The 26,624-nt window shown below is 48.7% G+C and overlaps 4 protein-coding genes across 4 annotated transcripts; 3 read left to right on the forward strand and 1 right to left on the reverse strand.

The window, feature by feature from the left end:
- Nucleotides 1-8,480: 8,480 nt before the first annotated feature.
- Nucleotides 8,481-8,951, forward strand: ETH_00008850 (uncharacterized protein; the record flags this gene model as incomplete). Its single annotated transcript, XM_013378582.1, has 1 exon — nt 8,481-8,951. One exon carries the CDS (start codon nt 8,481-8,483, stop codon nt 8,949-8,951), a length of 471 nt encoding a protein of 156 aa, XP_013234036.1.
- Nucleotides 8,952-10,368: 1,417 nt separating this feature from the next.
- Nucleotides 10,369-10,668, forward strand: ETH_00008855 (uncharacterized protein; the record flags this gene model as incomplete). Its single annotated transcript, XM_013378583.1, has 2 exons — nt 10,369-10,483; nt 10,622-10,668. 2 exons carry the CDS (start codon nt 10,369-10,371, stop codon nt 10,666-10,668), a joined length of 162 nt encoding a protein of 53 aa, XP_013234037.1.
- A 3,561-nt stretch (nt 10,669-14,229) lies between these two features.
- On the forward strand, nt 14,230-15,576 carry ETH_00008860 (uncharacterized protein; the record flags this gene model as incomplete). Its single annotated transcript, XM_013378584.1, has 1 exon — nt 14,230-15,576. One exon carries the CDS (start codon nt 14,230-14,232, stop codon nt 15,574-15,576), a length of 1,347 nt encoding a protein of 448 aa, XP_013234038.1.
- Nucleotides 15,577-16,394: 818 nt separating this feature from the next.
- Nucleotides 16,395-17,658, reverse strand: ETH_00008865 (glyceraldehyde-3-phosphate dehydrogenase; the record flags this gene model as incomplete). The annotated part of the gene is made up of 2 exons (XM_013378585.1): nt 16,395-17,333; nt 17,578-17,658. 2 exons carry the CDS (start codon nt 17,656-17,658, stop codon nt 16,395-16,397), a joined length of 1,020 nt encoding a protein of 339 aa, XP_013234039.1.
- Between the last annotated feature and the right edge of the window lie 8,966 nt (nt 17,659-26,624).

Consider the following 26,624-nt stretch of genomic DNA (forward strand, 5'->3'; position numbering starts at 1 on the left):
TGTCGTGTGCCTAATTCTATTCTGGGCAACAGCTTCCGGCTGTGCACTCGTGCATAAAGCGTAAGACAGTCCTCAGCTCGGTGCCTTGTCCAGTGGAACCTGAAATGTTCCTTAATGTCGTATTCAGGGTATCTTCGTAAAACTGTGCGCTTTTTCACATGCTGTTAGATAGCCTGAGCCCCTCTGTTGAAGCTGTGTACTATCTCATCGTCTTCGCTGTATGTTAAGATTTGCCATTCGGGTGTTTCCTCTTCTTCTAGCAATCCTTTCCAACTATTATTTTTGTTTTCTCTTACTATGGTAACAGCTAGATAATCGTGAGTTCTAACACCATAGTTGCAATCATCACATTGTCCAACTTCTCTCACGATGCACTGAGCGCTTCTGAGAAGTTCCGAACCTGGCGAACGTATTCATAATTTCTTGTTCCCACGGCTGTTTAATTTGTTTTCTGGCTTGGTCTATCTGGCATTGGCTCAAGCTCAGTGCATAGTCAAATCGCCCACTTGCCCGGTTCTACAGCTCTCCAGAAGACTGTCAACGTGTTTGTCACAGGACGCTCGCCATACCAAGCCATGCAGCCGGACAAGTTTAGTCTAGCAAGTCTCATAAATGAGGGCAATCTTGCTCCCAACAGTAAACATGGGAACTATGGCGAAACAGTTATGCTGAGCAGTCCACCTGCGTAGCGTTGTTAATGTTGGCGAATGGTTTCTTCAGACATGGCTGGTCACAATCTATGAGAATTGCTGAGTCCGGGAGTTCAGCAGGGTGAGAACTCGTCTCCATCCCTTATATGAGCTATTAACCGATTCGAACGATTCCTAGTCAGCATACATTCGCATGCCCCACAAAAGGATGCAGCTTGAATGTTTTGCGACATATATGAACTGCATAGCGAATTCAGGTTGCCTCACCTGCGCTCTCTAGGTCGACAGGGGATGCTGGCGGGATTGAGGAATGGCCGAGTTTCTGTAGCTCTAAAATGGCCGACAGTACCCCGTTTCGCACTATGAACTGATTGAAACTGATTAGATAGACTCCTCGCACTCGGAGGAAAGTGTAGACCGCTTCTTGCTGTTTCTCCCCAGCAGTTACTCCGAAACTACTGCACCTAGCTCGCCAGTGTGACGTGCATTGTGCACAATAAATAAACAATAAAAGGTGCTCGGAAAGTGAGTTCATTGTGCTCCAGCGTGCTTGCGTACAGACAGTCTGTTCAAGCTACAAGCTGGTGTGGCACCTCCATGAGGTGAACAACTGTCCCCTAAGTCTCGCATAGATGATTTCCAATATTGTTTCAATTCCACAAATTTATTCCTTCAGAACTCACCAACTCTCTCTTTCCGAACGAGATAATTTCCATTCTTGTTTCAACTCTATAAATTTACTCCTTCAGAAGTCCCTTGTGCCATGCATTAATGGAACAACAAGATTGGAAATCATATATGCAAGACTTAGCGGGCAGTTGTTCAGCTCATGGAGGTGCAACACCGACTCACCCATCAACATTTGGAATGTTTTTTTTCCTGGGGCTAGCTTAGTTTCTGACAGCTTTAACAACATCAATAATTCGACACGTCACATTATTCAAAGGACTTTCGCTGGTGAACGTCCAGGAGCCTGCTGGTAGCAGGCGCTCGGAGTTCTCTGTTAAGGAGCTGGTGTGACGTCTATGATGACCGGTTTACGAACACTGAGTTGTTCTGCGCAGCACTACAGCTTGGCATGAAGCCCGCAGGATCATAGAAAAAGCAAACTCAAAATAGAGAGTGCACATATGTGTTGGAACTGCAAAGCGCACTAGGACTGACTGTCGCGGCTGAGCTATGTGCGGTGCAGACTTTGTGTCAATAATTTCCATATACGCCAGTACACCACACAATAATCTCAAGCCTACACACTAATGTGTTTCGCCGGAGTGGGGAATATGGACTTTGTTCTTTCTTCTTGGCTAAGTTTTCTCTGCCGGTAGTTTTTTGCCGCGCGTGGTCCCCTGTTCTGAGGCAAGGTCATTCGAAGCTGCACCGAGCTCCCTTGTCTGCACGTCCAAGAAGTTGCAAAAACTCAGTTAGAACGCCTTCTTAGCACATATACGTATATGCAGTTATTATGACTGTTTAATGCGAGTTTGTTACTACATTTGTGACCCCCAAGAGTGGCGGATGGAAGATGTCTGCAGCGAACATAACCCCCATCGAGGAATAGAAAGTGGTTTGTATTCCAAGGCCACTCCAAAAAAGCGAAAGATCAACCGAATCTGTATTTTGCAGGTCCCAGGAAGGTGGCTCCAGTGGTCTCGATGCTTGTAGTGCCTCCTGGACAGCTGTGCGGACACCGCAGGGAAGCCAATACCCCAACCCAGCTTAATTTGCCTTCTCATCAACCTTCGAGACGCACCACAAATATGATGCAAGTTTTTATGAATTTCTTCTCGCCATGTTACGTGAAAATTAATCTTGTATGCTGCAGCTTTTCTTGTGATTCGTTCTGGGTCTCGGAGGCTGCCCCACGCAGTACAGGCGGTGAATGCAGCAGATGCACCAGCCAGGCTTATCAATTCTTGGCGCCGACCCTCTGCCATGCTAACAGATCTTTTAAACGGAATTCAACGGAATTCACTTGAACAAAATGCCGTTTAGGTAGCTCACTTTTGCGTAGTCACCACAAAGGGAAGATTCTACACATCAGCGCTGCGCGACATATGCGTGCTATGCGGCAGTGTACTAGAGGGGCGCAGTTGCATAGATGTCGAATGGGTATCTGGATGCATAGGAGGGAAACATGATCAGCATGATCAATATTGCGTAGAGAGTCGTGGAAAGACACGAACCACTGAGTCAGGCCAGCACACTTGCAAGGATACAGCTTCACTTTCTTCGAAAGCTCTCTCATTCAGTTCGGAAATAAAAATTCCGTGCTTTGTGGTTTTCAAGACTCTAAAGGGACTGACGTTTTGGATCGCTTCCACTCAACAGAACTCCGTCGAGAGAGACCTGCCGCACAGCAACATTGTCAGAGATACGGAGAAACATGCTGCTACAAAGATTGCACATTATATAGTACTTGCTTAATGGATCTAGAAAAGGGCTGAGGAACAGTCAGTGTCACCGACGCAGCGCACTTCTCAAAACGATTGCGCAGTAGCAGACCACAAAGGTTACTGCACTGCTATGTGGAAAGCGGCAAAATTTCAAGCGCAGCCGCCACTGGCGACAGTGGGGATAATCGTGTGGAGACCTGTGTCGCACCATTTACCTTCGAAACATTTGCAACAGTTTGTTCTTGGTTGGACAGGAAGCAATGTTGCTACTATCTTCGAAGAGACAGGAAATGAGGCACGCAACAATTTTGTACTCAAATAGGTAGCTTGAAGTGATTTCGCAATGCATGCTTCAGCATCTGCAGCCAGTAAAAGGATGACAAAGTTCCCAGGCGCCTATAAAGTGCCGAAGTTTGCGGCGCTTAAGAAGGTTACGTGCAAGCGATTCAAATATTTAGAGGCGACTCGAAAGTTTCGGTTACGGAGACGGACCCTCATTTCCTTGTTATTCTGCGTTGCAACAGGCTCAGAGTGTATCTCTCCCCTTAGGAGCAGCCCTGACACATCTTGAGTGGAGTGTTTGTGGGGACTACTTAGCTTTTTTGTGCGATTTCGAGTCTGCAACAAGTAAGGGGAAGTGCTGCAGCTGATTTTATCCTACAGCGCTGAAGTACTTTCAATGCAGAGACACAAGGAATATTCATGGCTGTTAGGTTCATGTCGAAATAGGGCCGCTCGCTTGTCTGAGACATCGCAAGTACGCTCGGCAGTTGCAAATTGCGTGTATAAGCCACCGCGTTATGAGTTGCAGAGACGTGGATCTGGCAGATTGGCAGTTGCAGTCAACTGCTTACAGAGATACCTCACAAAGATGTGACATGCTTTTCCTGGGGAAAAGTAAAAGGCATGCTGGCTCTAGGAACGGCAAAGGGAGATATTGTTCTGCATGACATGGTAACGTTCACCTCAAAGAAGGACAGTATGATCCACGTGCACAGCAAATGTATTCGGCGCATTGCATGGATCGACGATAAACGGCTTCTAACAACGAGCGACGACATAACCGCCGCTGTTATCGACTACAAGGGTGAAACACCTGGGAGTTCCTGGGCGTGGGCACTGTTAAACTATATTGCTTACGAACGAAAGCAACGCGACTCGATGAATAGCGTAATAAGCGATTTCACTTGTCTTTCCAAGCATAGCAGATAGCTGCCGTTCCGTACTTCTTTCAGCGACGAGCTCTAGCAGTTGGATTATTCAAGAGTCGCCCTTTAAACAGCCAATTTGTTAACATGAGTTCTCTTTGTTTTTTTGAATGCTTGTGTAGGTACTGTGCTTCGGCATGTTATGCTAAATGGGAACGTAATGTCGATGGCTGTCGCAATGCAGCAGGCGGCCCTTGCAACCACGGCGGAACGAATTTTGCTGCTTCACCCCGATAATAATTTATCACCTTTAGGTAAGCGGTGGGACTTCTTGTTAGCCTAAATAGTTGCATAGGATACGTTAGATTATCCTGCACCGAATGAGCCAGTTTTGCATCTTAGGAGAGGCGCTGCTTCTTTTCTTCATCAAGAGTAGCTGTTGTCTTGCGCTGCCTCATACAAGAGATACATTATCCAGTTGGAGGAGAGTGCGAGCTCATCTGGCTAGAGCATGACGTTCTAGCAGCTTTCTTGTGTCTTGGAAGCATGTGTCTTCTGAAGATTCATTGGCCAGCTGGAAAGGTTGAAACGCTTCAAGAGTTGCCAAGCATTCCACCAGCTTCATTTCAAGGGGCATCTCTCTCTCCATCGGGAAAGAATCTAGCAGTGGCATGTATGGTTTTTTGATTTTGTTGTTTTGCTTTTAAGCATCATTTTTTGCCTGGTCTTGGTTCAGCTTGCCCGTAGGTCGTTGGTTTTCATCTTCCATTATGGGAAAAGGGAGACGGCTGTTGTCATTTTGCCCCGTGCTGGCGTTTTCGTCAGATGGAGGGCGCATCCTATTGCTGGCTTTTCCTTGGACCTCATCAGTGAACGAGCGCATTGTTGAGCTTCGACCGCATCCCAGAGATGAGCCAATTGCGGCTTTAGCTTGGAGCCCCTGCGATGAGTTCCTCACCGTCGCACTGCGCGATGGTGGGGAATCATTCAACAAAGGGAACGAGCATAGAATTGACGTGGGACAATTACTCTGTTATTACGCTTTGGGGTAGAAAGACAAATTCAAGCGTAGGCTTCTCTAAAATTATTGGAGGCAGTGCACTACTGAACCGCTCAAGGACAACCTTCGTCTGCGCAGGGTCTGTTGTTATATTTGCATGGCCACGACGCCTGCTCTTCAGCGCCTGCAAAGGATCAGTTTTAATGAGCCGTTCTCTTAATACTCTTGTCCTCTGCGGTATGTAGAAGACCACGATATTCGCTCAGTGTTATTGCTGCGCATGCGTTCTGCTCCGCGTTTTAGCACAGCGCACGCATGTTGTGAAGCTCATTGCATGATTTTTGGCTGCCTGTCTCCCACAGAGCCCAGCGGCGAAGAAGCCGTTTTCAGCCTTTCCGCTGAACCTGACAAAGTATTCCTAGGTCCAAGGCACTGTGCAGCAATTTGTGGCAGGGAGTTGATCATTTATACTCGTAAATCGCAAGTACGCGTCACTACTGAAGCTGCCTTGGTGGATGGCAGCTGACACGATGGATTTATACTTCGAAACACGACGCATGTGACTAGGACTACAGACAGGAGGATTCCATTTGCTGGGATGCGCCTTTTTCTTTGTGGATGAGACAGGGAGGGGTGGCGCTTCTCGGTACTTTGTGTCTTCCCTCTCCAGTTCAGCTCATGGCATTTGGGCTAGAGTATGCCGTTATAGTTTCCGGAGGGCAGGTAGGGCTTAAGTGCCCTTTTGCACAACTAAGTACTCTCCATAATTTAACTCTGAAAGCTTCCTTTTTTTCCTGAAGAAACTCTGCGGGCATGTAGCATTCTTGGTGTCTCATTGCGATTTTTCTAGGCAGCAATAATGCATTTGGAACCCGATGGGGCCCAGATAAATTGTTTGCGACCACTCCATCGCAGAAATGCTTCAGCAATAATGAAGGGAGCTGCTCTTGCAGCAGAAATGCTGCGAGAAGGCCAAGTTGCCGCAGTGGCCTCTGCAAGTTGGTGGTGTGCGCTTACTGACACTGCTGGAAATGTTTGTCTTTACATGACAAACAGCGGACTTCCATTTGATGGCTTCTGTCACACCGTTCCAATAGTAGCCTTAAGTGCCAATTGCGATGCCACTCGCCTGGCTGTACTCGACTGCAATGGGCAAGTTCTTGTATACTCCCCAGGGACTTCCACTTCTTCCTGGCAAGCAAAAAGCAGCACCTGCCCTGGTTAAAGAATTAAGTGCTCCAACGCGTCTGCAACCACTTTCACACAGCCCAATGCGTGCACGGAATATCAGTGGTTCCGTAGCGCGACAGGCCAGCAGTCCTCTTTAGACGCTTTACAACAATCTCTTGCTTGCGCCCACTGTCGTTTCCTTGGAAACGCTTCATTTCCGCGAATGTATTTCCTCAGCTTGGACCTTTCCCTCGGAGGAGAAGCGCGCGACGTGCACTGGGATGCCAAACATAGTGATGTCCTCGTCATTGTTACCTCGCTACACCAAGCTGTGCCTTTTATCTGTTGTTATAATGCTTCGCTTTCTCAAGAGCGAGCTTTCCAGGTGCCTATAATGTCATAGACATGTTTTCCACGTTGCACGAATCATTTGAACCGAGACTCGAAAACACAGTTGTGTTGTGTGACTAACTGAATGAGCAGGTACCTGTGCTGCAACTCCAAGGGTCACACGCAGTAGAAGTTGGACTATGCTGCATTGACCTAGAAGACCTACTATTTCCGATCGCGTTAATTAATGGTAAGCTGCTGCAAACGGAACACTGATTTGAGCACAAGGATTGTAGTCAGCGTTTAGATATTGCTGACTTTTCCGTATAATTACGTCAGCTGAGAAGTCGTAGGGAAGTGTAATCCAACCACTGGCAGAGTGCATGCACAGAATTATGGACGCCCAAAGTATGCAAAGCATTTCACTTCATTTGCACCCCCTTAGACTGGGAGCGTTTTTATAGCGTCTACCTTCTCGCTTGGCGAGGTCTTTCATTGTGTGGTGATTGATTTCTCAGGTGTGCTTTTGAGTATTTCGGCCTCCGGCAACCTCACATCATGGTGTTTGGACTGCTTCTCTTGCCTGCACCAGACACCGCACTGTACGCTATTGGAGAAATGTAATCGCTCTAGAGTGATACGTTATGTATCCCAGCTGCTCCACAAGTAATACTGCACAATACCGTAAAATCCACGGAGACAATTTTCGGCACTTAGCCAAACCGATGTTGCCCTGATGAGTGTTCTGCGCAGACCATACGTCACTAAATAACTCTGCAGAGCCCAGCAGCCTCACAATCCGCCATATTTTGCAACTGCTCGCCTTGGGAAGAGATGGAGAAGCTCTTCAGGCCCTAGAAGGCATGCTTGGCGTTAGCCCCGTCGGTAACCTGTCAGGTGAAGACGGAGTTTTCACTGTGGATAGGCCATCACTTTGTGTACTTTTTCCAAAACTACAAATGTTCCCTGGAGCATTGGATAATGAGCCTCTCCAGCGTTTTGCGGCCTGCACACTACGCAGTGTAGACCAGCAAAAGTTTTAACCCACGACCTAAAGATTTGCCTGTTACGAGAGCCACTAGAATTTTCCGTAATGGCTTCTTAGCTCCTTAAAGGCACTTTGAACTTTTGTACATTTGCCTTTGTGCAGTGAAGGCACGGGATTGCTTCGAAGCTGTTGGCTGGCATGCCCTTGACAGACTTGACATACATGCGGCCTGCCGCTCATTTAAAGCTGCTAAACGCTGTGATCTAGTACCTTGGCTCTGCACACTTGAAGAAGTCGAAGAAGATGTTGCTTTAGGAGCTCACATGAAAGGTGCGTTGCTCTCTGCCTTCCTTCTTCCTAACTTCGGAGGAGCTTTAAAAGTATGCTTGTGATGCGCAGAATTTGTGACTACTGGGATTAAACGGTTCACTGTCGCGTAAGCGCGATTTTGGCTTTTTGAAGCACTTTCGGCGCGATAAGGTTTGAATGTGGGCATTATATACAGCACTTCACCACAACTGGAGGGAGGCAGTGGAGTTGCTGTTGTGCAGCTCAGACCCAGAAGCTGCATTAGACATCGCATGCCACCTGGAAGAGTGGCATACTGCTATCGACCTCGCGAAAGTCGGCTAATGCCATCAAACAGATATCACTTTTCCATTAGCACAGCTTAAATGTTCGCCCGTGAGTGTCTTTACATTGCATCACCACGTACTTCAATATTTGTGCACGTGATTTACTTCCACTCCTGTTCAGGTGCTCAAGCCAAGTAGTGTGCCACAATTGTTTCAGTTCCACGCCATGAGCTGTGAAAGAAAACAGGCATTTTCCACAGCTCTAACTTCTTTCTCAGCTGCAGCAGCTAACATAGCGCTACAGTTGAAAACTGACAAGGCAAGCTATGAACAGGTTGAAGAGGGACAAGAGGGCACGTTAAGCGGTGTCCATGCTGTCCATTTATTATGTAAAACTGCTCTCTCTCAACTAGAGCCTGCAGAAGAACTCTCACGTCTAGGACAAGAGAAGCATCTCCTATTGTTAGAATGCTTCCGTGGCATGGCCCGCTGCGCTTTTAAGGCGGGAGAACTTCAGAAGGGTTTGCAGCTTGCTGTAGACCTCGACAGCCCTATCGTTTACCGTCAGTGCGCTGAATCGCTGCTGAGCATTCAGCAGCACCGGCACGCAGCTGTGTTGCTTAGCAGGGCAGGGGATCCTGAACGGGCAGCATCAATCTATATTACGGTTAGACCACAAACTGCCACTGCTCACTAGATGCATCATCACTTCCCCTGTCTGCCCCACCACTATCGACCCAAATCGAAGCTTTAGCTCATTTCTGCTTTCATCTGTCTGTGAGTTTTTCTCCCCCAAATTTCTTAGTGAGGCACAAAAGCTATTTGTGATAGACTCATTCTGCTCATGACCCTGCTTGCGTTTTCCTGCAGATCGGCGAGCTTGACCTAGCTTCACCCCTTCTGGGGTCTACTAGCACACCGGGCAGTCTTTTAGAATCATATGCCATTGCCATCGAGCAGCAGGAGCCGCTTAAGGCGCTTCGTGCATACGCCAGGGCAGGTGAATTCAAAAGTATGGTGAGAATACTGGTAAGCAAGGAATTTGGCCGAGAGCCGCCGTTGGTAGTGTTCTGCCAAAGTGGATTGCGTGTGAGGCATGGACCCAGCCAGGATACGAAAATGCAGGTCGAAGTCAAAGGGTCGTTCTGCTGATCCTTCAGCATATTCATTGTGATACCCTGCCCTCTTATTCTGCGCATGGCTCTGCGAGCAGGGTCTCCGTCTCGGCCGATGGGAAGAAGCGAAGACCCTTGTTCGCAGAGTTCGCGACCAAGAAGCAGCTGCAGCCCTCGCAGATTGCTGCCGGTCCGCGAAATCATTTCCTTTGCAGACCTTAATGCTTCACAATCTGCCTTCGTCTAATTTGCTTGCAAGCAGCTGACCTCGAAATTGAGTCTTGTGGCTGCTTAACAAAGTTAGTGTTCTTTGGGCGACGCAGGCAAATGCACAATATAAGCATTTGCCTGCAGCATTTGCCTGCGCCCCCAAAGAACCGCAACTTTGTTTCAGCTATTGACGGTTATTTTGATGGCTTCCTAATGCCTATCATTAAATCGTTGCATATGCAGGGTACGCACTGACTTCCAAGGGGCTGTGGAAATGCTTTGTGTTAGCGGAAATGTGGAAGCTGCAATAGCCCTTGCTGAAGAGAGCCAGCATATCTCTGCCTTGGCACATGTACGTCATGTTCGTATCAGACCAGGAGCACGTACACTCCCACGGGACATTTTGGTTCTTGCCAGCTTTTAGCTCAGCTCTTGGAGAGCTTTGCGGAGGTCAGCATCAAGTACACGGTTGGACCTTCCCGCTTATGTGAAGTCTTGGCTTTAAAGGTGGTCTGCTATGTGCTAGTTTCGTATGACTTAGGCTCTAGGCGAAACGGGTGCAGTCGATCTGCACTTGCGGGCATCTGTTTTGTTGGAGCGCCATGGACTGTTCAGTGAAGCAGCTTCGCACAGAGCCTTAGCTCAACGACCCCAGGAAGCCCTTGAGTTGTACATTCAGGTGCTTTATATGGGATCACGTAGGCATGTAGTGCGCCTCATTTTTTGACGGCTACTTTGGAAATGCTGGCTTTCTCTGTAGCTGCTGTAGAAGGAAACAAGTGTGCGCACATGTTCGTCACGGCGAGCATTCAGGCTGGGGAACTAGCTTGGCCACAAGCTGTGGAACTTGTTGCCAAGACTGGAGACTCGCAGCTCCTGGAGAGACTGAAAGCAGAACTTTCTAGTAAGGTCTTCGTATGTCCACCCCTCAATATTTAGAATTCCTCGGGTTTTCCTTTTTATTTGTGGCCGAATGCTCACGTCCTCCTTCTGCGCGCTTGAGAGCTTTCGACTGTGCTATGGTTATCATATCCATCTTCAGAGGACAAGGAAAGTTCTATTGGGAAACTCGACTCACTCCGGCGGTGAGCTCCAATGTTACCTTGCCGCGTACGCCGCAAGAAAACACGTTCTTGAACCACCCAAAATATAAAGCGCTAGGAGCATAAGTTAAATTCATGGTGCCAAAGTGAGAAATATCCTCTTTTGCACACAAAAGATCTTCCTCATTGCCCATCATACGCTATTCAATAGGCTAGCTGTCCATGTGGGCGAGCCGTGCGAGGTGGCACATAGCGCTTTGGCCCTAGCTCGGCATCAGCAGATGCAAGGACTTTTTCGAGCAGCTCATGCAAGCCTATTTGAAGCATTACAGATTCTCAGGAAAGCCAACGGAGGCCTTTTTTCAAGTATTGCATCGAATATTTTTGTTGGTAAACAGACCTGTCCAAAGTTGAAGCAGCAACAAGCTTACTTCTGCGTTCTTCACCAGTTCGCACTTCTTCATTCATTTTTGCTAGTTCCTGGCCTACTGAAGCAGGGGGATCAGTACGGCGCTGCATTGCTACTTATGAGAGCTTCGGCGTATATTACAGAGTAAGTTTCGGAGCACTGCTTTGCTTCTGTGGCTATTTCTGGGGTCCGTTGGCTGCCACAAATGGAATTGAACTCTCATATCGGCCCTACGAAACTTTGCCTCTATTTTGGTTTATTTGCTGCCAGCTAGTTGATAAGCTGAGTCACCTTCAGTGCCCCTTTTTTGCGGACCAACTGTATTTGCTTCTCTTGCGAGTTGCCAGCAACACAGGGGAATATACACCGAAACGGAAAAGCCCTGTTCTTTCCACAGGCTGACAGCCTGCGTCGTTCTGTTAGGAAACTCGGCCAGTTCTTCTGCATAAGCGGACAGGCTTACAGAATGCGACAGCAAGAGCGTGCTGTCCTGCTTTCACCCATGATTTGACCCTTTGCTTCCATTCCTCCTGCGATTTTATGGCAGTGTTTTCCCTGCATTTTGTGTGACAGTTTCGGAAACCAGGCGGCGTCGATCCTGACTTCAACCCTGCTCACCGGGGCTGCTGCAGGATTTCCTGCCTCAGCTTCTTCCGTCGCAGGTGCATCATTACTTCGCCCAGAAGTTAAATCCCAAATACCAGGTTGCCACCGTAGAGCAGTCGAGCGCATTCTAAGGCTGAAACAACCGGACTCCACACGAAAGCGTTCTACGCCCTGCCTAAAGTGCGATGCTGATATTAACGAGGATGCAATGCAGTGCTCCACTTGCAAGGTTCGTTGAAGGGAATGACACGTTTTCTGCTTTACCAAATTCCTACTACAGAACTACCCGCATGAAGCTTCATGTAGCACGAAATAACGGTTCTACCGGAAGCTTTTCATGACACAATATGAACTGTTTGCAGAGTTTTGCACCTATTTGTGGAGCCTCGGGACTTCTTCTCGCAGGCGATCACTGCGCCGTGTGTCCCTTTTGCCACTTTCCAGTAAACGTAAGTACAGCCATGGAAGAGGCTCCTCTAAAAGCAAAGCCAAGGGGTTCAGCGCCTGCCTTCCTCGCAGCAATTAAGCAGGTCAGTCCCCAGTAATTTTATTCTAATGTGAACGAGCTTTGTCTGCTCAGGAATATATTTACAAACAGCTTCGGAGCCACGCCCACACGTGCCCAGTTTGTTACGAGCCACTGGAAAACGCAGATTGGATAGTTATGCCAGTAGTGGATGCAGCACCGAGTGCCCTCTACATGCACAATGAGACATCCATTGCATACTGCTAGGAATATTCGAATTCGTCCTGCGTCTCTGCTGGAGGTGGATTCCTCATTTTAAAATATGATGTCAAACAAACCGTCCACGAGAAATGTCTCTTTAGACCTCCAGTTTCCTTTGAAGAAAAGTGCCGCCCTAGCCCTCAGGGCTTCAGCTTGTTCTTCAGTTCCCTCCTTTGCAAATGATAGTGCTCACGGTAAAAACAACTTCAGCAGCCGATGGACCGTACGCAAAGACCACAAGCAGAGGCAACTGGTGTAGTGGCTATTTCTTGAAGAAAGCTGTGAACAGAAGCACCAGCACCAGCAGCGTATTTGATGTACTTTCACAATAAAAATTCCTGGCACATCTGCGTCCCGAAAGTGACATCAGCTACCTGCAGCTAAGAAGACAACAGCCCGCCAAGCGGCAGTTAGCTGAAGTGGGTACAGTGCACCTCAATGTTGGCGTCCCTTCCCTTCGATAGTGGAGTTGATAAAATGCACGTAACCGCAGCATTTGCATTGCAGGCTGCACTCCGCACTCCCACTCTTTAGAGGCTAGGGCAAACGGATAGCATCCGGCAAAAAAGAGGAGGGAGCAAATACTGTAGTCCACACGCGCAAAACGATTTTTGCGGTAATGTACAAAAGGATAGTGATCCACTGGATCGCCTCAAGCGCACAAAAGCATAGTGATCCTTTTGATCCATTCAAGTGCTCCTGCGAGGCAGAGATTCACTAGCTGTACGAGAGGTCCACAACACAGTTCGTGTTTTCAGCGTACTACAAATAACTGAGCAGCAAGCTATCAAACAACTGAGTAAAGCATTGCCTACTATCTGCTTCCGGGGAAGGCTTCTCCAGAACATCAGCGCACTTGCGACCTGTTTTAATTCCAAAACGGCCAATACTGTCAGGATCACATTGCTGCCTATCGAAACAAACTACAGTCTGACAGTAGGATATGTATGCTGGAGCAGTTGCTGCAAATCTTCACATCGCTTCGCATTCGCATCGGACCGGTGGAGGAGTATTGTGCTGTTTGTATTCCGCCACGGCGGCGAATTCCCTGCTTCTTTCCTCAATTGCACTGCAGACAATGCCTTAACAACCAAAGTTGTTGAGCGATTAAACCGTCGAATTCTGCTCTACTGTTCGGTTGACATGAGGGCGCTGCCCACAGGCTCACTGGTGAGGGGAGCACACCATGGCAGATGGTGCGGTGCTGCTGCCTCCGCGACTGCTTCCCCAAGCTTGGAGTTGCTTTTGCTTTATTGCAAATAGTGCCTGTATATAATTTATCTGTTGGATGAGGGGAGAAGCAGTCTCAGAGGGTCTCTTAGTTGAATGCGAGGGCCTTGTGGGGTTTGCTTGTTCGACACTCGATCCCTATGGGTGCGCAGAGCCCAATTTTTGAGACAAAATACTTTTGGAGGCTATAGAGCACGTTTGCCCCTGACTGTAATAATTTCGATCTGTTTATTCCAAGTGATTCACGCCAGGTTGCTCTCTGACTCTGATTCCGTGATGGGCTGGGTTGCTTTTTCCAACTGCCGCAACCAGCGAAGCTGATAGGCTGCTTCTTCCGGTGGAGACCTTTTCTTTTCCCATTGCAGAAGCTTTTCTCGAATTGGGCAATGAAACTAGCAGCGGCAGTAGCTTCTTGGGCGCTTGTGCACCTCTGCCCTGCTGAGAGCGCCGGGCAGTCATGGCCTAATTGGACACCATCCCAGCAGAACGGTCCGGTTTGCACTTCAAGAGTGTGCATGCTGCGTAGTAGATGCCTTGTATGACTTGTCGCGCCGTATTTGATTTCTAGGTTTCGCAAGCGCCGTTCAGGTAAGCTGGACTCGTACGTTTTGGGACAGGCTCTCTGTGCGTGTTGTATGGTTCTTTCAGGCCAGCATTTACAACAAGGTGCTTGGTGGCAAGCTCTTCCTTCAGCGCAGCCAGCTTCTCAATCTGCACAGCTGCAGCCCCAGCCTTCCGTGGTTCCAGTGGCTGCCCGTAGCACTTCTCTGGCAGTTCCAGCTGGGGGACTCGTTCAGCAGCGTGCGCGGGTGCACCCGACACAGAATGGGCAAGTAGAGGGTCATACGAGCAGTTCCACGCTCACAGCAAGCGCATCATCTGGCTTATGGAAGGTGTCGAACACAGGGCGAGCTGTACAGGAGCTACAGCAACATGTCGGCGCCGTGTTGCAACGCTCCTCAGCTGGTTCTGGCTGGGGAGGCGAGACTGTGGAGGTTGTTGTGCCCGTGGAGAATCTTACGAGTGCTCTGACGGAGCTCAGCAAATTTATCCAGAGCGTTATGGCTTTCTGCGAAGCCGAAAGCATGCAGAAGGGGATGCAGGGGGGTTTCAGCCCGGCGCATTTGCCAGCTTCGCAGTATGGCTCCGCTGGAAGGTTCCCAGTGGATGCGTTTATTAATCAGGCGAGAGAATATGCACAGCGCGTAACGGCACAAGTGCTTGCGCTCAGGGATTTGCTAAATGCTGTGTGGGCTCCGTCCGCGACAAGAGCAAGCGTTGCTCGCGCAGTACAGCAATTCAGTGGAAGTGTGATGGATTGCAAAGAAGTGTATCAGCTTGGATCGCAGGTGTCTAGTGCGGCTATTGGTGCAATGCTTCCCTTTTTGTCCACGTGCTCGTTCTTCGCCAAAAACGGCGCCCATGGTGCCCTCAGGCTGTGGTCGCTTGTTGGTGCGCGCATCAACTCATCCCTACGTTATATGTTCCAAGTACTGGAAATTATACGCAAGACAGCAGGAAGGCTTGTGGACCTGGTGTCAGGGAAAATCCAGCCACAGTCCCTACTGGACTTCGCTCGTTCAAAGCCATTCTTCAGGGCAGCTGCTTACTTGGAGACATCAGAGGCACGCTCAGTATCAGCAGTGGCTTATTTTAATGACTTGGCTGCAGCATTCCACAATCACACGGCGTCATTGAGTTCTGGTGACGTTGCGCATGCAAGTGAAGGTGTTACGCAGCACTTTGGTGCAGGAGATGACGTGCAGCAAAGTGTAGATGCAGATGAAGTAAACGCAGATTTTTCTCTCATGGCAGAGGACTTGAGCCCAGAGCCCACGCAGCACCTCGATGTGGGAATAGCTGAGGGTCGACGAGACGACTTACAGACCGCAGCTGACGAAGAATCATTCCCCTGGAATGTTCCGGAGAAGGCTGTAGGGCCCACCGCGCTTGATGAAATGCAGACGCTGGACTACAGCTAAGCCAGCTGGCGCGCAGTGAAAGTCGTGCTCCAGGCCGTATTGGACCCCGGCCTTGGGGACATACCAGTCACACAGAAGAGCTCGAAGGCAGAACTTTTGTGTTGCGATTGGTGCGGAGCCGACATCAGTTCCCCTGACTGCAGCAGCTGTGCCACCATTATTCTCCTCGTTGCGGGACTCGCTTGCTAAACTGGTCTATCGTTACTGTTTACAGTTGAAGAGCGGTTAACGAAGTGATGCACATTAGAGGGAGCTTCTAACTACAGTTCGGTGTCTAGCACTACACGAGAGGTTGCCACTACAATCATGAGAACCCCGGCAAGTAAGCATTGCCCGATGCAGGTCCGTAGCGTGCACAGTGAGCCGCCCTACTTTGTTTTGCGGCGAGCCTGACAAATGTGCAGTCCCGTAACGTGGCCCTGTCAGTCCGACGGGCTGGAGGGCTAGTGGCTACTCAACCTGGAAGGATGCGAAGCCGACTGCAGCGAAGGCTCCGTAAGTGTAATATAAATTTCGATACCCCGCAGCACCTCCCACATTGCCAGCTGATAATGATCAGCGTACGCAACGGTACTCATAGCAAACGCTGCCGCACCCCTCCCCGCCGCTCCTATCCCCAGCGGGGCAAACTAGGTACAACGCGGCTCGACTATGCACCCTGGCAGGAGCTACCAGCGGAACGATGCCGTTCCAGTCACTTAAAGTATTGTTCTCTGCAAAGTTTGGGTCACGCAGCGGGCGGCAGCACTACCCAGCCATTGGGCGACTGCCAGGGCTTCGCGCAGTAACACACAAAGTACCATTCACAACCGGCAAATTCAGTTGCCGTCTTTCTGGGACATGTAGACTGCAAGGTCAACGAGACGGTTGGAATAACCCCACTCGTTGTCATACCATGAAACGAGCTTGACGAAGTTGTCATTGAGTTGGATGCCGGCCTTAACATCGAAAATGGAAGAGCGTTTGTCGCCACAGAAATCCTGGGACACAACCTCATCCTCTGTAACCCCCAAAATACCCTTTAGTGGGCCCTCGGCAGCCGCTCGAATGGCAGCCACAATGTCCTCATACTTTGCAGGCTTTGCCAGTCTGCATGTGAGATCAACAACTGACACATCGGGGACAGGAACGCGGAAAGCCATCCCAGTAAGCTTGCCGTTCAGTGAGGGGATAACTTTGCCCACGGCCTTTGCCGCGCCGGTGCTGGCTGGGATAATGTTGCTGCCAGCGCAGCGTCCTGCCCTCCAGTCTTTCCCTCCCTTCGACGGCCCATCAACAGTCAGCTGGTTTGCAGTCATCGCGTGCACTGTTGTCATCAGGCCCTCGACGATGCCGAACTTTTCGTGCACAACCTTTGCCAAGGGAGCCAAGCAGTTGGTTGTGCAAGATGCGTTGGATACCACCTGGTGAGACGATGTGTACTCTTCATGGTTGACACCCATCACAAACATCGGAGTATCGTCCTTAGGTGGCGCAGAAATAATTACCTTCCTTGCACCTCCGCTAACGTGAAGTCCCGCCTTCTCCTTGTTCGTGAAGACTCCAGTTGACTCGCAGATATAGTGCGCACCAACCTTCCCCCAAGGAATGGCCGCAGGGTCCTTCTCGGCAAAGACCTGGATAGTCTTGCCCTCAACAACCAGGTTGCCGTCCTTCACTGTCACTTCTCCAGGATATCTGCCGTGGACGGAGTCGAACTTCAGCTGGTAAGCCATATACTGGACATCCATGAAGGGATCGTTCAGCGCAACGACCTCCTGAGCCCAGAAAGTCAGACACAACACTCAGACACGACACTAATCCTGTAAGCTAGATAGGAAGCATGAGAATCACGTGTACTTCCCGTACTAGAGGACCCTGTGCATGCAATTCTTATAGGGCAGCGCGAGGCATATACAGTGTGCTCAAGTGACCATGCTATATGACTAGTTGTCCACTGGAGCGAGAACATCACAAAAGACAGCAGCTACACACCGAACAGCACTATGTCCCGAGTCTTACCACATTTGGGTTGGCCATTGCGGCACGGAAGACCAACCGCCCAATGCGGCCGAAGCCGTTGATGCCCATGCGGCACACCATCTTCGAATAGTAGGATAATGGCAAGGATTAAACGATACACAACAAGATTTCAGTCAGCTCGACAGGGGAATCCTTGTTGTGAGTGCACACACACATTGGCTGCTGCTACTCATCACCGGAGTAGGGGGTGCCCGCGAGAGGAGACGCGTGGGGGAGGTGCGGCGTGCACGGAGCACCAGCAACTGTCGGCTTGCGTCCTCAACCGTTAATAACCTTTGGATAAAATTTCCACATAACTACACCTCCATGTACCTTCTATAACTTTTAATGCCTAGAACAGTCAATCGTGTTTTGAAGGGTAACGTTACACCTGTACGAACACGCCGCATCACATATATTTGCGTGCAGCGAGAACTGCGGGCTGCACGCTGCAGCTTTTCACTCGCATGTCGAATTATTTAGTCTCCCACTATGTTTGTGTTACTTTGCAGTAGTAGGTATGATGGTTGTAGGCTAGGAGGACTTGTGTGTGGGGCGCTCATACTGGGCGGCGCCGCGCGATGTTTCGCCGTCGCCACTTCCATCTGCTGTAATAGTAGCATCCCTGTAGGCCTTTCCAAAATACATTCCATCTTTTAAAGCAATTCATACCTGAAGCACCAAAGTGTTCCCAAATCGGCGTTGGACTTCCTGTGAGGCCTTGTGGTGGATGTTATTTGCGGGCTGTATGATCCCTTGAGCACGAAGCAGTTGTTAAGTTGCTGTTCTAAAGCAGTGACGCTTTGACATGATAGCTGTGGCTGAATTTACCGATGGGATCTCGACTGCGCTTCCGGGCCAAAGGCGTCCTTTCCTTCTTGTAGTAATTCAGCTCCGTTTAGTGAACCAGCTCTGCCCCAGAGCTGGAGTACTGCTGTGCCGAGATATTGTTTGCTTCGATCGTCAAGTTTAAACAATTTTAAACGTAATCATCAGAAGCTGAAGCGAAAGCATACTTCTTAGATGCAGCTAACTCAGAGTCAGAGAGGTCGTGCGCTACGCGTATCTCTGGGGTTCCGTAAGGCAAGGCGGACCTGGGCACAGAGTGTCACACTAAGCATGGTGAGGATTCTACCCTGTACAGCCCGTGCATATACTGAGGGGGCAGCTAAAACATAAATTTATGCAGGAAGTGACGCGATGCGGCTATGAAAAGGAAAGCTATAAAAAAATGTGTATACATGTTGTGGGTAGACTCCTAAGGTTCGACAATGCTTACTGTCCCAACGTAGCGTGAAGACAAACAACCAACAACGGATCGTACACGCGTGGTGACGATTTCGGCGGTGGTTGCGTGCTTCCGCTGTAAGGATGCTGGGGTTTGGCTGTCTTGGAATTGGATCAACACAGAAACAGTTCCTTCATAAACAAGAGACGTTTTTACAGCAGATTCGAGCAAAGGCACGCTTGCCAAATGTAGCACTGCCCGGAAGACTGGAGACATCTACGCTGCCTTACGACTTTGGCTACTAAAACTGCAATAACTTAGCCTAAAAGGATTTCCACTAATGCACCTCGAAAAAGTCTGCAATACAAAACAGAAAATAAGGACGATACCACTATTTTTTCGTTATTGGGAAGGTGAGGCCAAATGGAGCTGAGACTCGTACCGTGCAGATCCTCTTAGGTGTTCTGAATAAATTGTGACGCAGTGTTGAGCAGGCAACAAGTGTGAAATCTCACGTGCGTGGAGGTATTTTACATGGAAAAAGTTAAGCATCAAGCACAGGGCAAGGCTGGCGTTTTCCGAAGAGCCATGATCACAAATAATCGCAATTATGTCGTCAGTCTTGACCTCTCTGATCCCAAGCTGGGGAACATAAATGATCAAACACTGCATACAAGAGATCTGCGCTGCTATAAGGGATACCATTAGCGCATGTGGTGCCCGGAGGCATAAGGGAGCCGCCGAATCTGAAGTTTGCGCTGCCACTTCGAAGACATGCTAGTAAAGCGGCGTTATCGGGCTACTTTGGAGCAAGAAAAGTCATCAGGCCTTTTTTACAGAATTTGTAGTGTCGCCAGCATCACTCGTGACATGCATGCTCGCATGGAACGACGAACGGGTCGAACGGATCGCATCAGCTAGGTAAAGCGACTGAATTCATCGGGCACAATTGCGTTCAACAGCGCAGCTTTCATCATCTTCAACACTATTCGAAAGAAACGTAGAAGTCCCAAGACTGCACAACGTTTCTTGGAGCCCTCTCCTGCTGCTGGAGAAGTACACGTGCACACAACAGATGCGGGACCCAGTTGCTGTTTTTCACGGTAACACTAGCGGGACACCACCATGTGTGGGGTTATCCACTGCAGGCGCAGCCGACAGTTGTCCCTGCTTCAGAACATGTAGCGATCTTGACATTTTTTCATAAGGCCACATACGTTATCAAGTACATTTTTTCATGAGACCACACAAGTTATTAAATATCCCTGGTATCCAAATATTTGACTGTTGGACTCGGATCAACATGTAGTACAAACCAGAAGTCCCCGGACCACTGGTTGACGACGCTGTGTCTGCAGTTTGGTTCATTGCGCACCGAAGGCCTTCGTGAGGAGATCAGCCCCCTTCTTTAAATGGTAACCAACACACTTTTCTTTAATCCGCTTTGTGTTGACTTTGCTGGATTCAGTTTGGTCTTTGCACATACACAGCGCAACCAGGGGCGCTCGAAAGGGGACTCTTATCCCCAAACTCGACCCGGCTCACGCAGAAAGCGTCGCATGACCCTTTTATTGGTGCTAGCTTGCAGCCTAGAGCCTACATATGGCGAGATAAGATCTTCCCACTCTGGCTGTGTTCAATGCCACGCGCACGTTGCGAGAGCTTTTGAGCTATAGTGGAGGGCTCCTCTGGCGGGCTTTGCGTCGGCCTAATGCTGAGGCCGTAGCAGCAGAGGCCAGATAATCGTTTGCCAGTACTAGCTGCACAGAGTTACCTTAAATTTCCGTGAGCTCTCGGCGTGAGCGCACGGGCTGCAAATTTCCAACAATTAGTTCTGCCTCACGTAACTCATGGAAGGAATGGTACGTTTCTCGATCGGGAAGTATAAATGCCTACTGAACCAAGAGTAAAAAGTAGATATTGGGGGATGAGAACTGCATATAGCCCCGAAATTGGGTTACGGCGACGAGGCCTGACGACAGGCGATACCATCGAGCGTCAAACTACGCAGAAGGAGAATGAGGAGTGGGAAGCAGGATATATTCTGCATTTAGTAGCGTAGATGATGAAGCTCTATTCTTTGAAAACCTAGGCTTTATTGCAGTGCAATCGCTATCAGCTGCTCAATCCATTTACCGTAACCATTACAACACATTTCCGTAGACGGCACTTGCTAGCTTCGAAGCTTTAGGAGCATGAAGCTATTGTACTGCACAGGCACTACAATAAGGCTTGCTGGTAACCGTAAGAAGATAGCTAGCTGGCGACCTACAAGAGGTCATAACGCTGAACGAGGACAGGACCTTCTTACTAGTATCAAAGTAAGACAATATATCGGGAATTTAGCATGAATACACTAGACGTGTCTGTAAATACCTGAAGATTGGGGCTGGCGATAGCGCTGGCACTGGTCCAGGCCTCCTCCCCACAGGGCCTAGGAGGCGAAAACCCCGAGTAGGAGGGATTTTCAAGAAAACGGATTTTGAAAAACCAAAAATAACTGAATTTCGTGATGTCTGGACTGCTGTTTCAAGGAAATGCGTGGCACGCAGACGGTTATCATAGGCCCCTACTCGTAGGGCAGGTAGCAACGTAGTCGCACCAGTAGGCGATGTACACTACAGCTATGAAATAAAAAAAGTTTTAGGACAAGAGCCTAATAAAAATGTGAGCGACATGAAAGCGCGTTCCTCTGCCAACAACGCGCCTCTTGGGCATAATTTCACCCCAAAATTCGACATTTTATGCTGTGAATTCGTTCGGGTTCTTGTGCGTACATCTATAAATGCTTAAGTAGTAAAAATTATTAGACCGTGATGTTGGACTGTACTTATCCGTCGATGCACGCAAGTAGCTATAGCGTACTTGGTCCAGGAACTCATCGAAATCAGACTTCAGCCCTTAGCACAGGGTGCCATTGCACCATTCGCTTTATGGCTTCCTCAAGCGCCCCGCCTACAGAAAGTAGAATCAGCTTTTCAGGGCCACGTTCTTTGGCCACAGCGCCAGCAGCTCTTATTTGCATTCCACTGCTGCGCAATGCTTTTTTAGTAAATAGTGTTCACGTATTTTTGCCGTTTTCAAACAGATCCGGGACACAGTCAGAAGCGTCTGCCAGGTGAACCCTGAGATGAATGATCGCGCCTGAAGCCGTCTGATCTGGATATTTGAAATGTGCAGAGTGGTGGACGGAGCGGCTTAAACAGACTGCCGCTACCTACTAGGTGCCAGCGAGTGTATTAAAAAATAGTGTCGTATCATTGGAACACGATGCAGCAAGAAGACCACAGGAATCAATCTCCCAACAGTAGAGGAACCGCCAGAGGCGTCAACAACGCAGATACGAAGTGTCCCCAAACTCACAAAAATGATGCCAGCGGAAACAGATGGGTTTTGGCACGCAGAAGTTTAAATCTTTAGCTCTGTGATACGGCATGGTGAAACAAACAAGAACGGAAGTGGGTCCTGTAAAACGGCATCGCACTGTGACGATATTAGAGTACATTACGGCAGCTTATCGAAAGCACCCCAAGTCAACAGCATAGTGAACTTCTTCACAAAGACGCAACAGCACCCTTGTATGCACGCCGGCGACCCTGGGTGTTGCGAGCTTCTTCAAGTCAATTCGATCCGATATCGGCATGCATTCCTGCTAGTGCAGCATTGACTAAGTTATGCTTTTTCCTCTTGGCTCGTTCATCTTGGCACTACTAAAATTGCCAACGCGCTACCCTGACTTTTCGTGGTGTTGTCCTGTCCCGTGGCTCCAAGGGTGCATGAGTAGGTGCAGCAAAGTGTTTTGCAGAGGCCTTCACTCATTGCTAGCGGAGCAGTAGCCTGAGCTTTTTATGAACGACTAGCCTGTAACAGAACGAGAGACTAATCAAGGGCCCCGACTTGGGAGGAATGAAGTTGGCCCTCGTTGAAGACTATGTGTAGTGCACAGGCACCACAATAGGGCTTGCTGGTGACCTACAGAAGATAGCTAGCTAACGACCTACAAGGGGTCGCAACACTGGAGGAGGACAGGACCCTCCTACTAGGATCACAGTAAAGAAATTTGTCTGCAAATTAACGTGCATACACTAGAGGTGCCTGAAAATGCGTGGAGACTGGGGCTGGCGATAGCGCCGGCACCAGGGCAGATGTAGTGCACAGGCACTACAATGGGGCTGGCTAATGTCCTAGAGATGATAGCTAGCTAGCGACCTACAAGGGGTCGCAACACTGGAGGAGGACAGGACCCTCCCAAGGGGAAAAAATAAGAAAAACTGTCAGTTAGTTCTAATGAATACGTGAAATGTGCGGAAGTTGTGTGGAGACTGGGGCTGGCGGTAGCGCCGGCGCCAGTGCGGACCTCCTCCCCATAGGGCCTAGGAGGTGAGCTCCCAGAAGGGGTGCGAACAGACCAGACAGATTTGAAACACTTAAGAATTGTCGTATTTCGATGGAATAAAGCTGCAGAGTCCGAGAAATGGGGCTACGCTAGACGTAGTTTGTAGACCTGCTCGAGGGGCAGGAAGCAGCGTAGTCGCAGCAGTAGGCGCCGACAGCAGACATCCTCCCCACAGGGCCTAGGAGGCGAGCACCCCGAGTGGGGCGAATTGAACAACAACAGATTTTGGAAACTTAAGAATAACTGTATTTCGATATATATATAAGCTACTGTTTCAAGGAAATGGGCCAATGTTAGGTGCCGATCATAGGCCCTGCTCGAGGGGGCAGGTAGCAGCGTAGTCGCAGCAGTAGGCGCTGTGCACTACACTATGTGCAGAAGCAAACGCTCCCAGTGGACGCTGATAGAGCACCATTAAATTCCTGATGGTGAGCCAGCCGCGAGGTTTGTACGAAGCTTGGCGCCTGGAAAATTTCCAGAGCCTCTACTAGATGCTGACGATTAAAATACTTATCTCACAGTAGACTTTGCGGGCGAACACTGCTACTTCACTTTCTATGCTCAACCTGGGAGAGATACGACTCGCGGTAATTTAGCTCTGATTTCAATATCCTCATATTAAACTAAATGTTTTATTACGAATATCTTGCAAGTGCTATTCAGAGTCGTTTTAGTCTAAATTTGTTTCTTATGAGGTGTGAAGCGCTAAAACTTGTCGACGAAGGCGTCCATGTCGTAATCTTGTGGGCTGAGCCAGCAAATGAATTGCTAACTTTGTCATAGAACGGGAAACAGCAACGTGTCTACTGAGGTAAAGCTAAAGCAAAAGCTGCCAATTTGCTATCTCTACCTCTGTAGACGCGTTGCTGTTTCTTGCTGTCGACAAGGGTTGGTGACATATATCCTGCATGCGGGCGCAGACAGCTGTTTTATCGGTACAGACCCCCCTGTGTAAAAAATGACAAGAGCTGGGCAGCGAGGCTCACGCACAAGTGGGCTTATAAAATCATGCAAAGAAGTTCAAGAGCTCGAATAACGCACACTGCGTCTTCTAAACATCTATGAAAATCATGGAAAACGCTACTGTTGAGACTTGGGAAACCTTCGAGTCCTTTCACGCATCATGAGCCATTTGTCACTTGACTGGGTGTTGGGCTTTGGGTGTTCGTACCATAAAACAAACAGAATTTGGTAAATTTCACTGTAGTTGTCTTATATGCGTGTGAAAAGCTCCACTAGTGTATCGCTGAGTCGTCTTTTCAGCCAGGTGCGCCAACGCCCAACTCTGCCTTGCATGGAGCATCCTGGGTCATCTCGCACTCCAAACATCGTCGACAAGTGAGTAGTGCACCTCACAGCATTATGTGATGACTATTCATTTTCTAAAGCCGTTTTCTACGGCGCATTTCGCGTGCTCACCTTTGCGACGAAATACAACAATATTTCCCCCCCAAAAATTCTCGCATAGCTGCTCTAAAACGAGACCTTTAGCAGCGCGCACTTGCCGTTGTGGCTGTTTTGGCCCCATTCTCACCAATGCATCATATATATGTTGTTCGTTCTGGAGCCAGTTGAGGCAGAAATCGCATATGTAGATGCGTAATATTACAGATGAAAGCACAAAATGTTACAGTAAACTGCGTTTATACCTGGTGGACTGCTATATCCATTGAAATAATTATTAAAAGCATTCAAGTCTACAAGCACAATTTAGGAAGATTCTACTCCGGAGCAGCCCCAAGATTGCAGTGAGCTACGCCCAGCTCGGCTGATACTTCTCTCGCCATTTTTATATTGAAAGGGTCGAAAGGTCGTTATGCCTGGTCCAGTAGCTGAAGAGGTACCTATGTCAATACATAGATATTTTTTTTGAAGTCCCTGCGCAGCCGCACTGCGCACTGCAGCTTCAGCGTCCATTGCCGGCCTCAAATCCGGGGCCCAACTACAGGGCACTAGCGCTGAATGTCCAAGGAGTAGGAATCTTCGCACAATAACAGCTTCTAGTTATGTCAGTTATGACATATACTGAATTGAATGATGCTTATGATATTCCTGGAACTAAGTTGAAGCGCTTCCGCGCAGACGTGCCTCCTCCATCTCTGCTTGCAGCCAGTAACGCCCACTGGAGTCCTCGCACTCGGTGCCTCATACTCATGCTGTAGTGTCCCCATTACACTCTTTATTTGGGCCATGAAAATATTCCTCATACTAGTGTTGCACATTGTAGTGCGTGGCACAACACTGTCGCACGAGCCCAACACGTAAGACTGCAACCCGTGACGAATGATTAGCTCTTGTAACAGTCTATGTTGTTTGGCTGGATTATCAGGGATAGGGGCTACGTGTGTCACCGGTGCGGCGTAACCGGACACACGCATGCCGAGGGCCACCTAAGGCCTCAGAGAGAAACGAAGAGAGACAGATTTAATTCTTTGCTTTTTTAAGAATCTACTTGGGCTTCTCGACCAAATTTGGGTCTGGAAGCACTTGACCAACGAGCAGAATGTCTTGTAGGAGTGAGTGGAGGCCGTGTTCATTACACATATGGAAACCTTGTTCTGTGGTGATGCTCTGCACGTGTAGGCGTTTAGTTTGCGGACCAGTGTTTGCAGAAACAGCAATGCCGTACCATCATCTAAACTACTACAGAGCTTCCTCAACAGCTTTGAGCATAAATGTACTGGCAAATAGGGCTGTATTCTGAGGCCAAATTTGCCATTTCAGAATTCAGACATTATTGTAGGCTCCCGGACTCGTACAAGTAAGTAGTGCCTTCAAAGAAGAAGTCAGAGCAAGTTGAATGCCAGGATTTAACGGAAATCGGCAACATATTAAACGGGTGAAAGGAAATGACAGCACAAAGAACTGAAAGACAGAAGACAGAAGGTAAAAGCACAGGAGAACTTGATTATTTTCAGAAATGAAGCTTTGCATTTCATATGAACGAAACGCAGAATAAAACACTTCGAAGATATGAAGAGTGAAAGATTAAAGCTTATGATGCAAGGAGGTGAAAGCTTACATTTAACAGGTAAAGTAAGACAGCAACTTGAATTTTACTCCTTGTGTGTTGAACGTAGGCGTGCACTTCATAAACCCATGGACGCTTTACAGCACCTCTTAGCATACGCTTCCAGTATTTTTGCAGCGGCAATAGTTAGGCCAGTAAAGCGTGTGTAAGGAGTGTTGCATTTTGAGCGTCTCAACGGCCTACGCACCTGGTTCATGAACACAGCACTGTCGCATAAGTTGGCAAAAAACACAGAGCGCATTCATTAAAAAATTCTTCACAGCCGCCACAATCCTAAAAAAAATTTGAATACCAGAGGTTTTACTAAAAATAAAGATTCCACGCAAAGCCATCGAGGTAAATTCATCGAGCATGAAGGCTCCACTAGCTCTCCTACTAACTGCCAACTAACT

The sequence above is a fragment of the Eimeria tenella genome, genomic scaffold, assembly GCF_000499545.2.
Source record: "Eimeria tenella Houghton genomic scaffold, Eth_scaff9, whole genome shotgun sequence".
In the NCBI taxonomy this organism is placed as follows: domain Eukaryota; phylum Apicomplexa; class Conoidasida; order Eucoccidiorida; family Eimeriidae; genus Eimeria; species Eimeria tenella.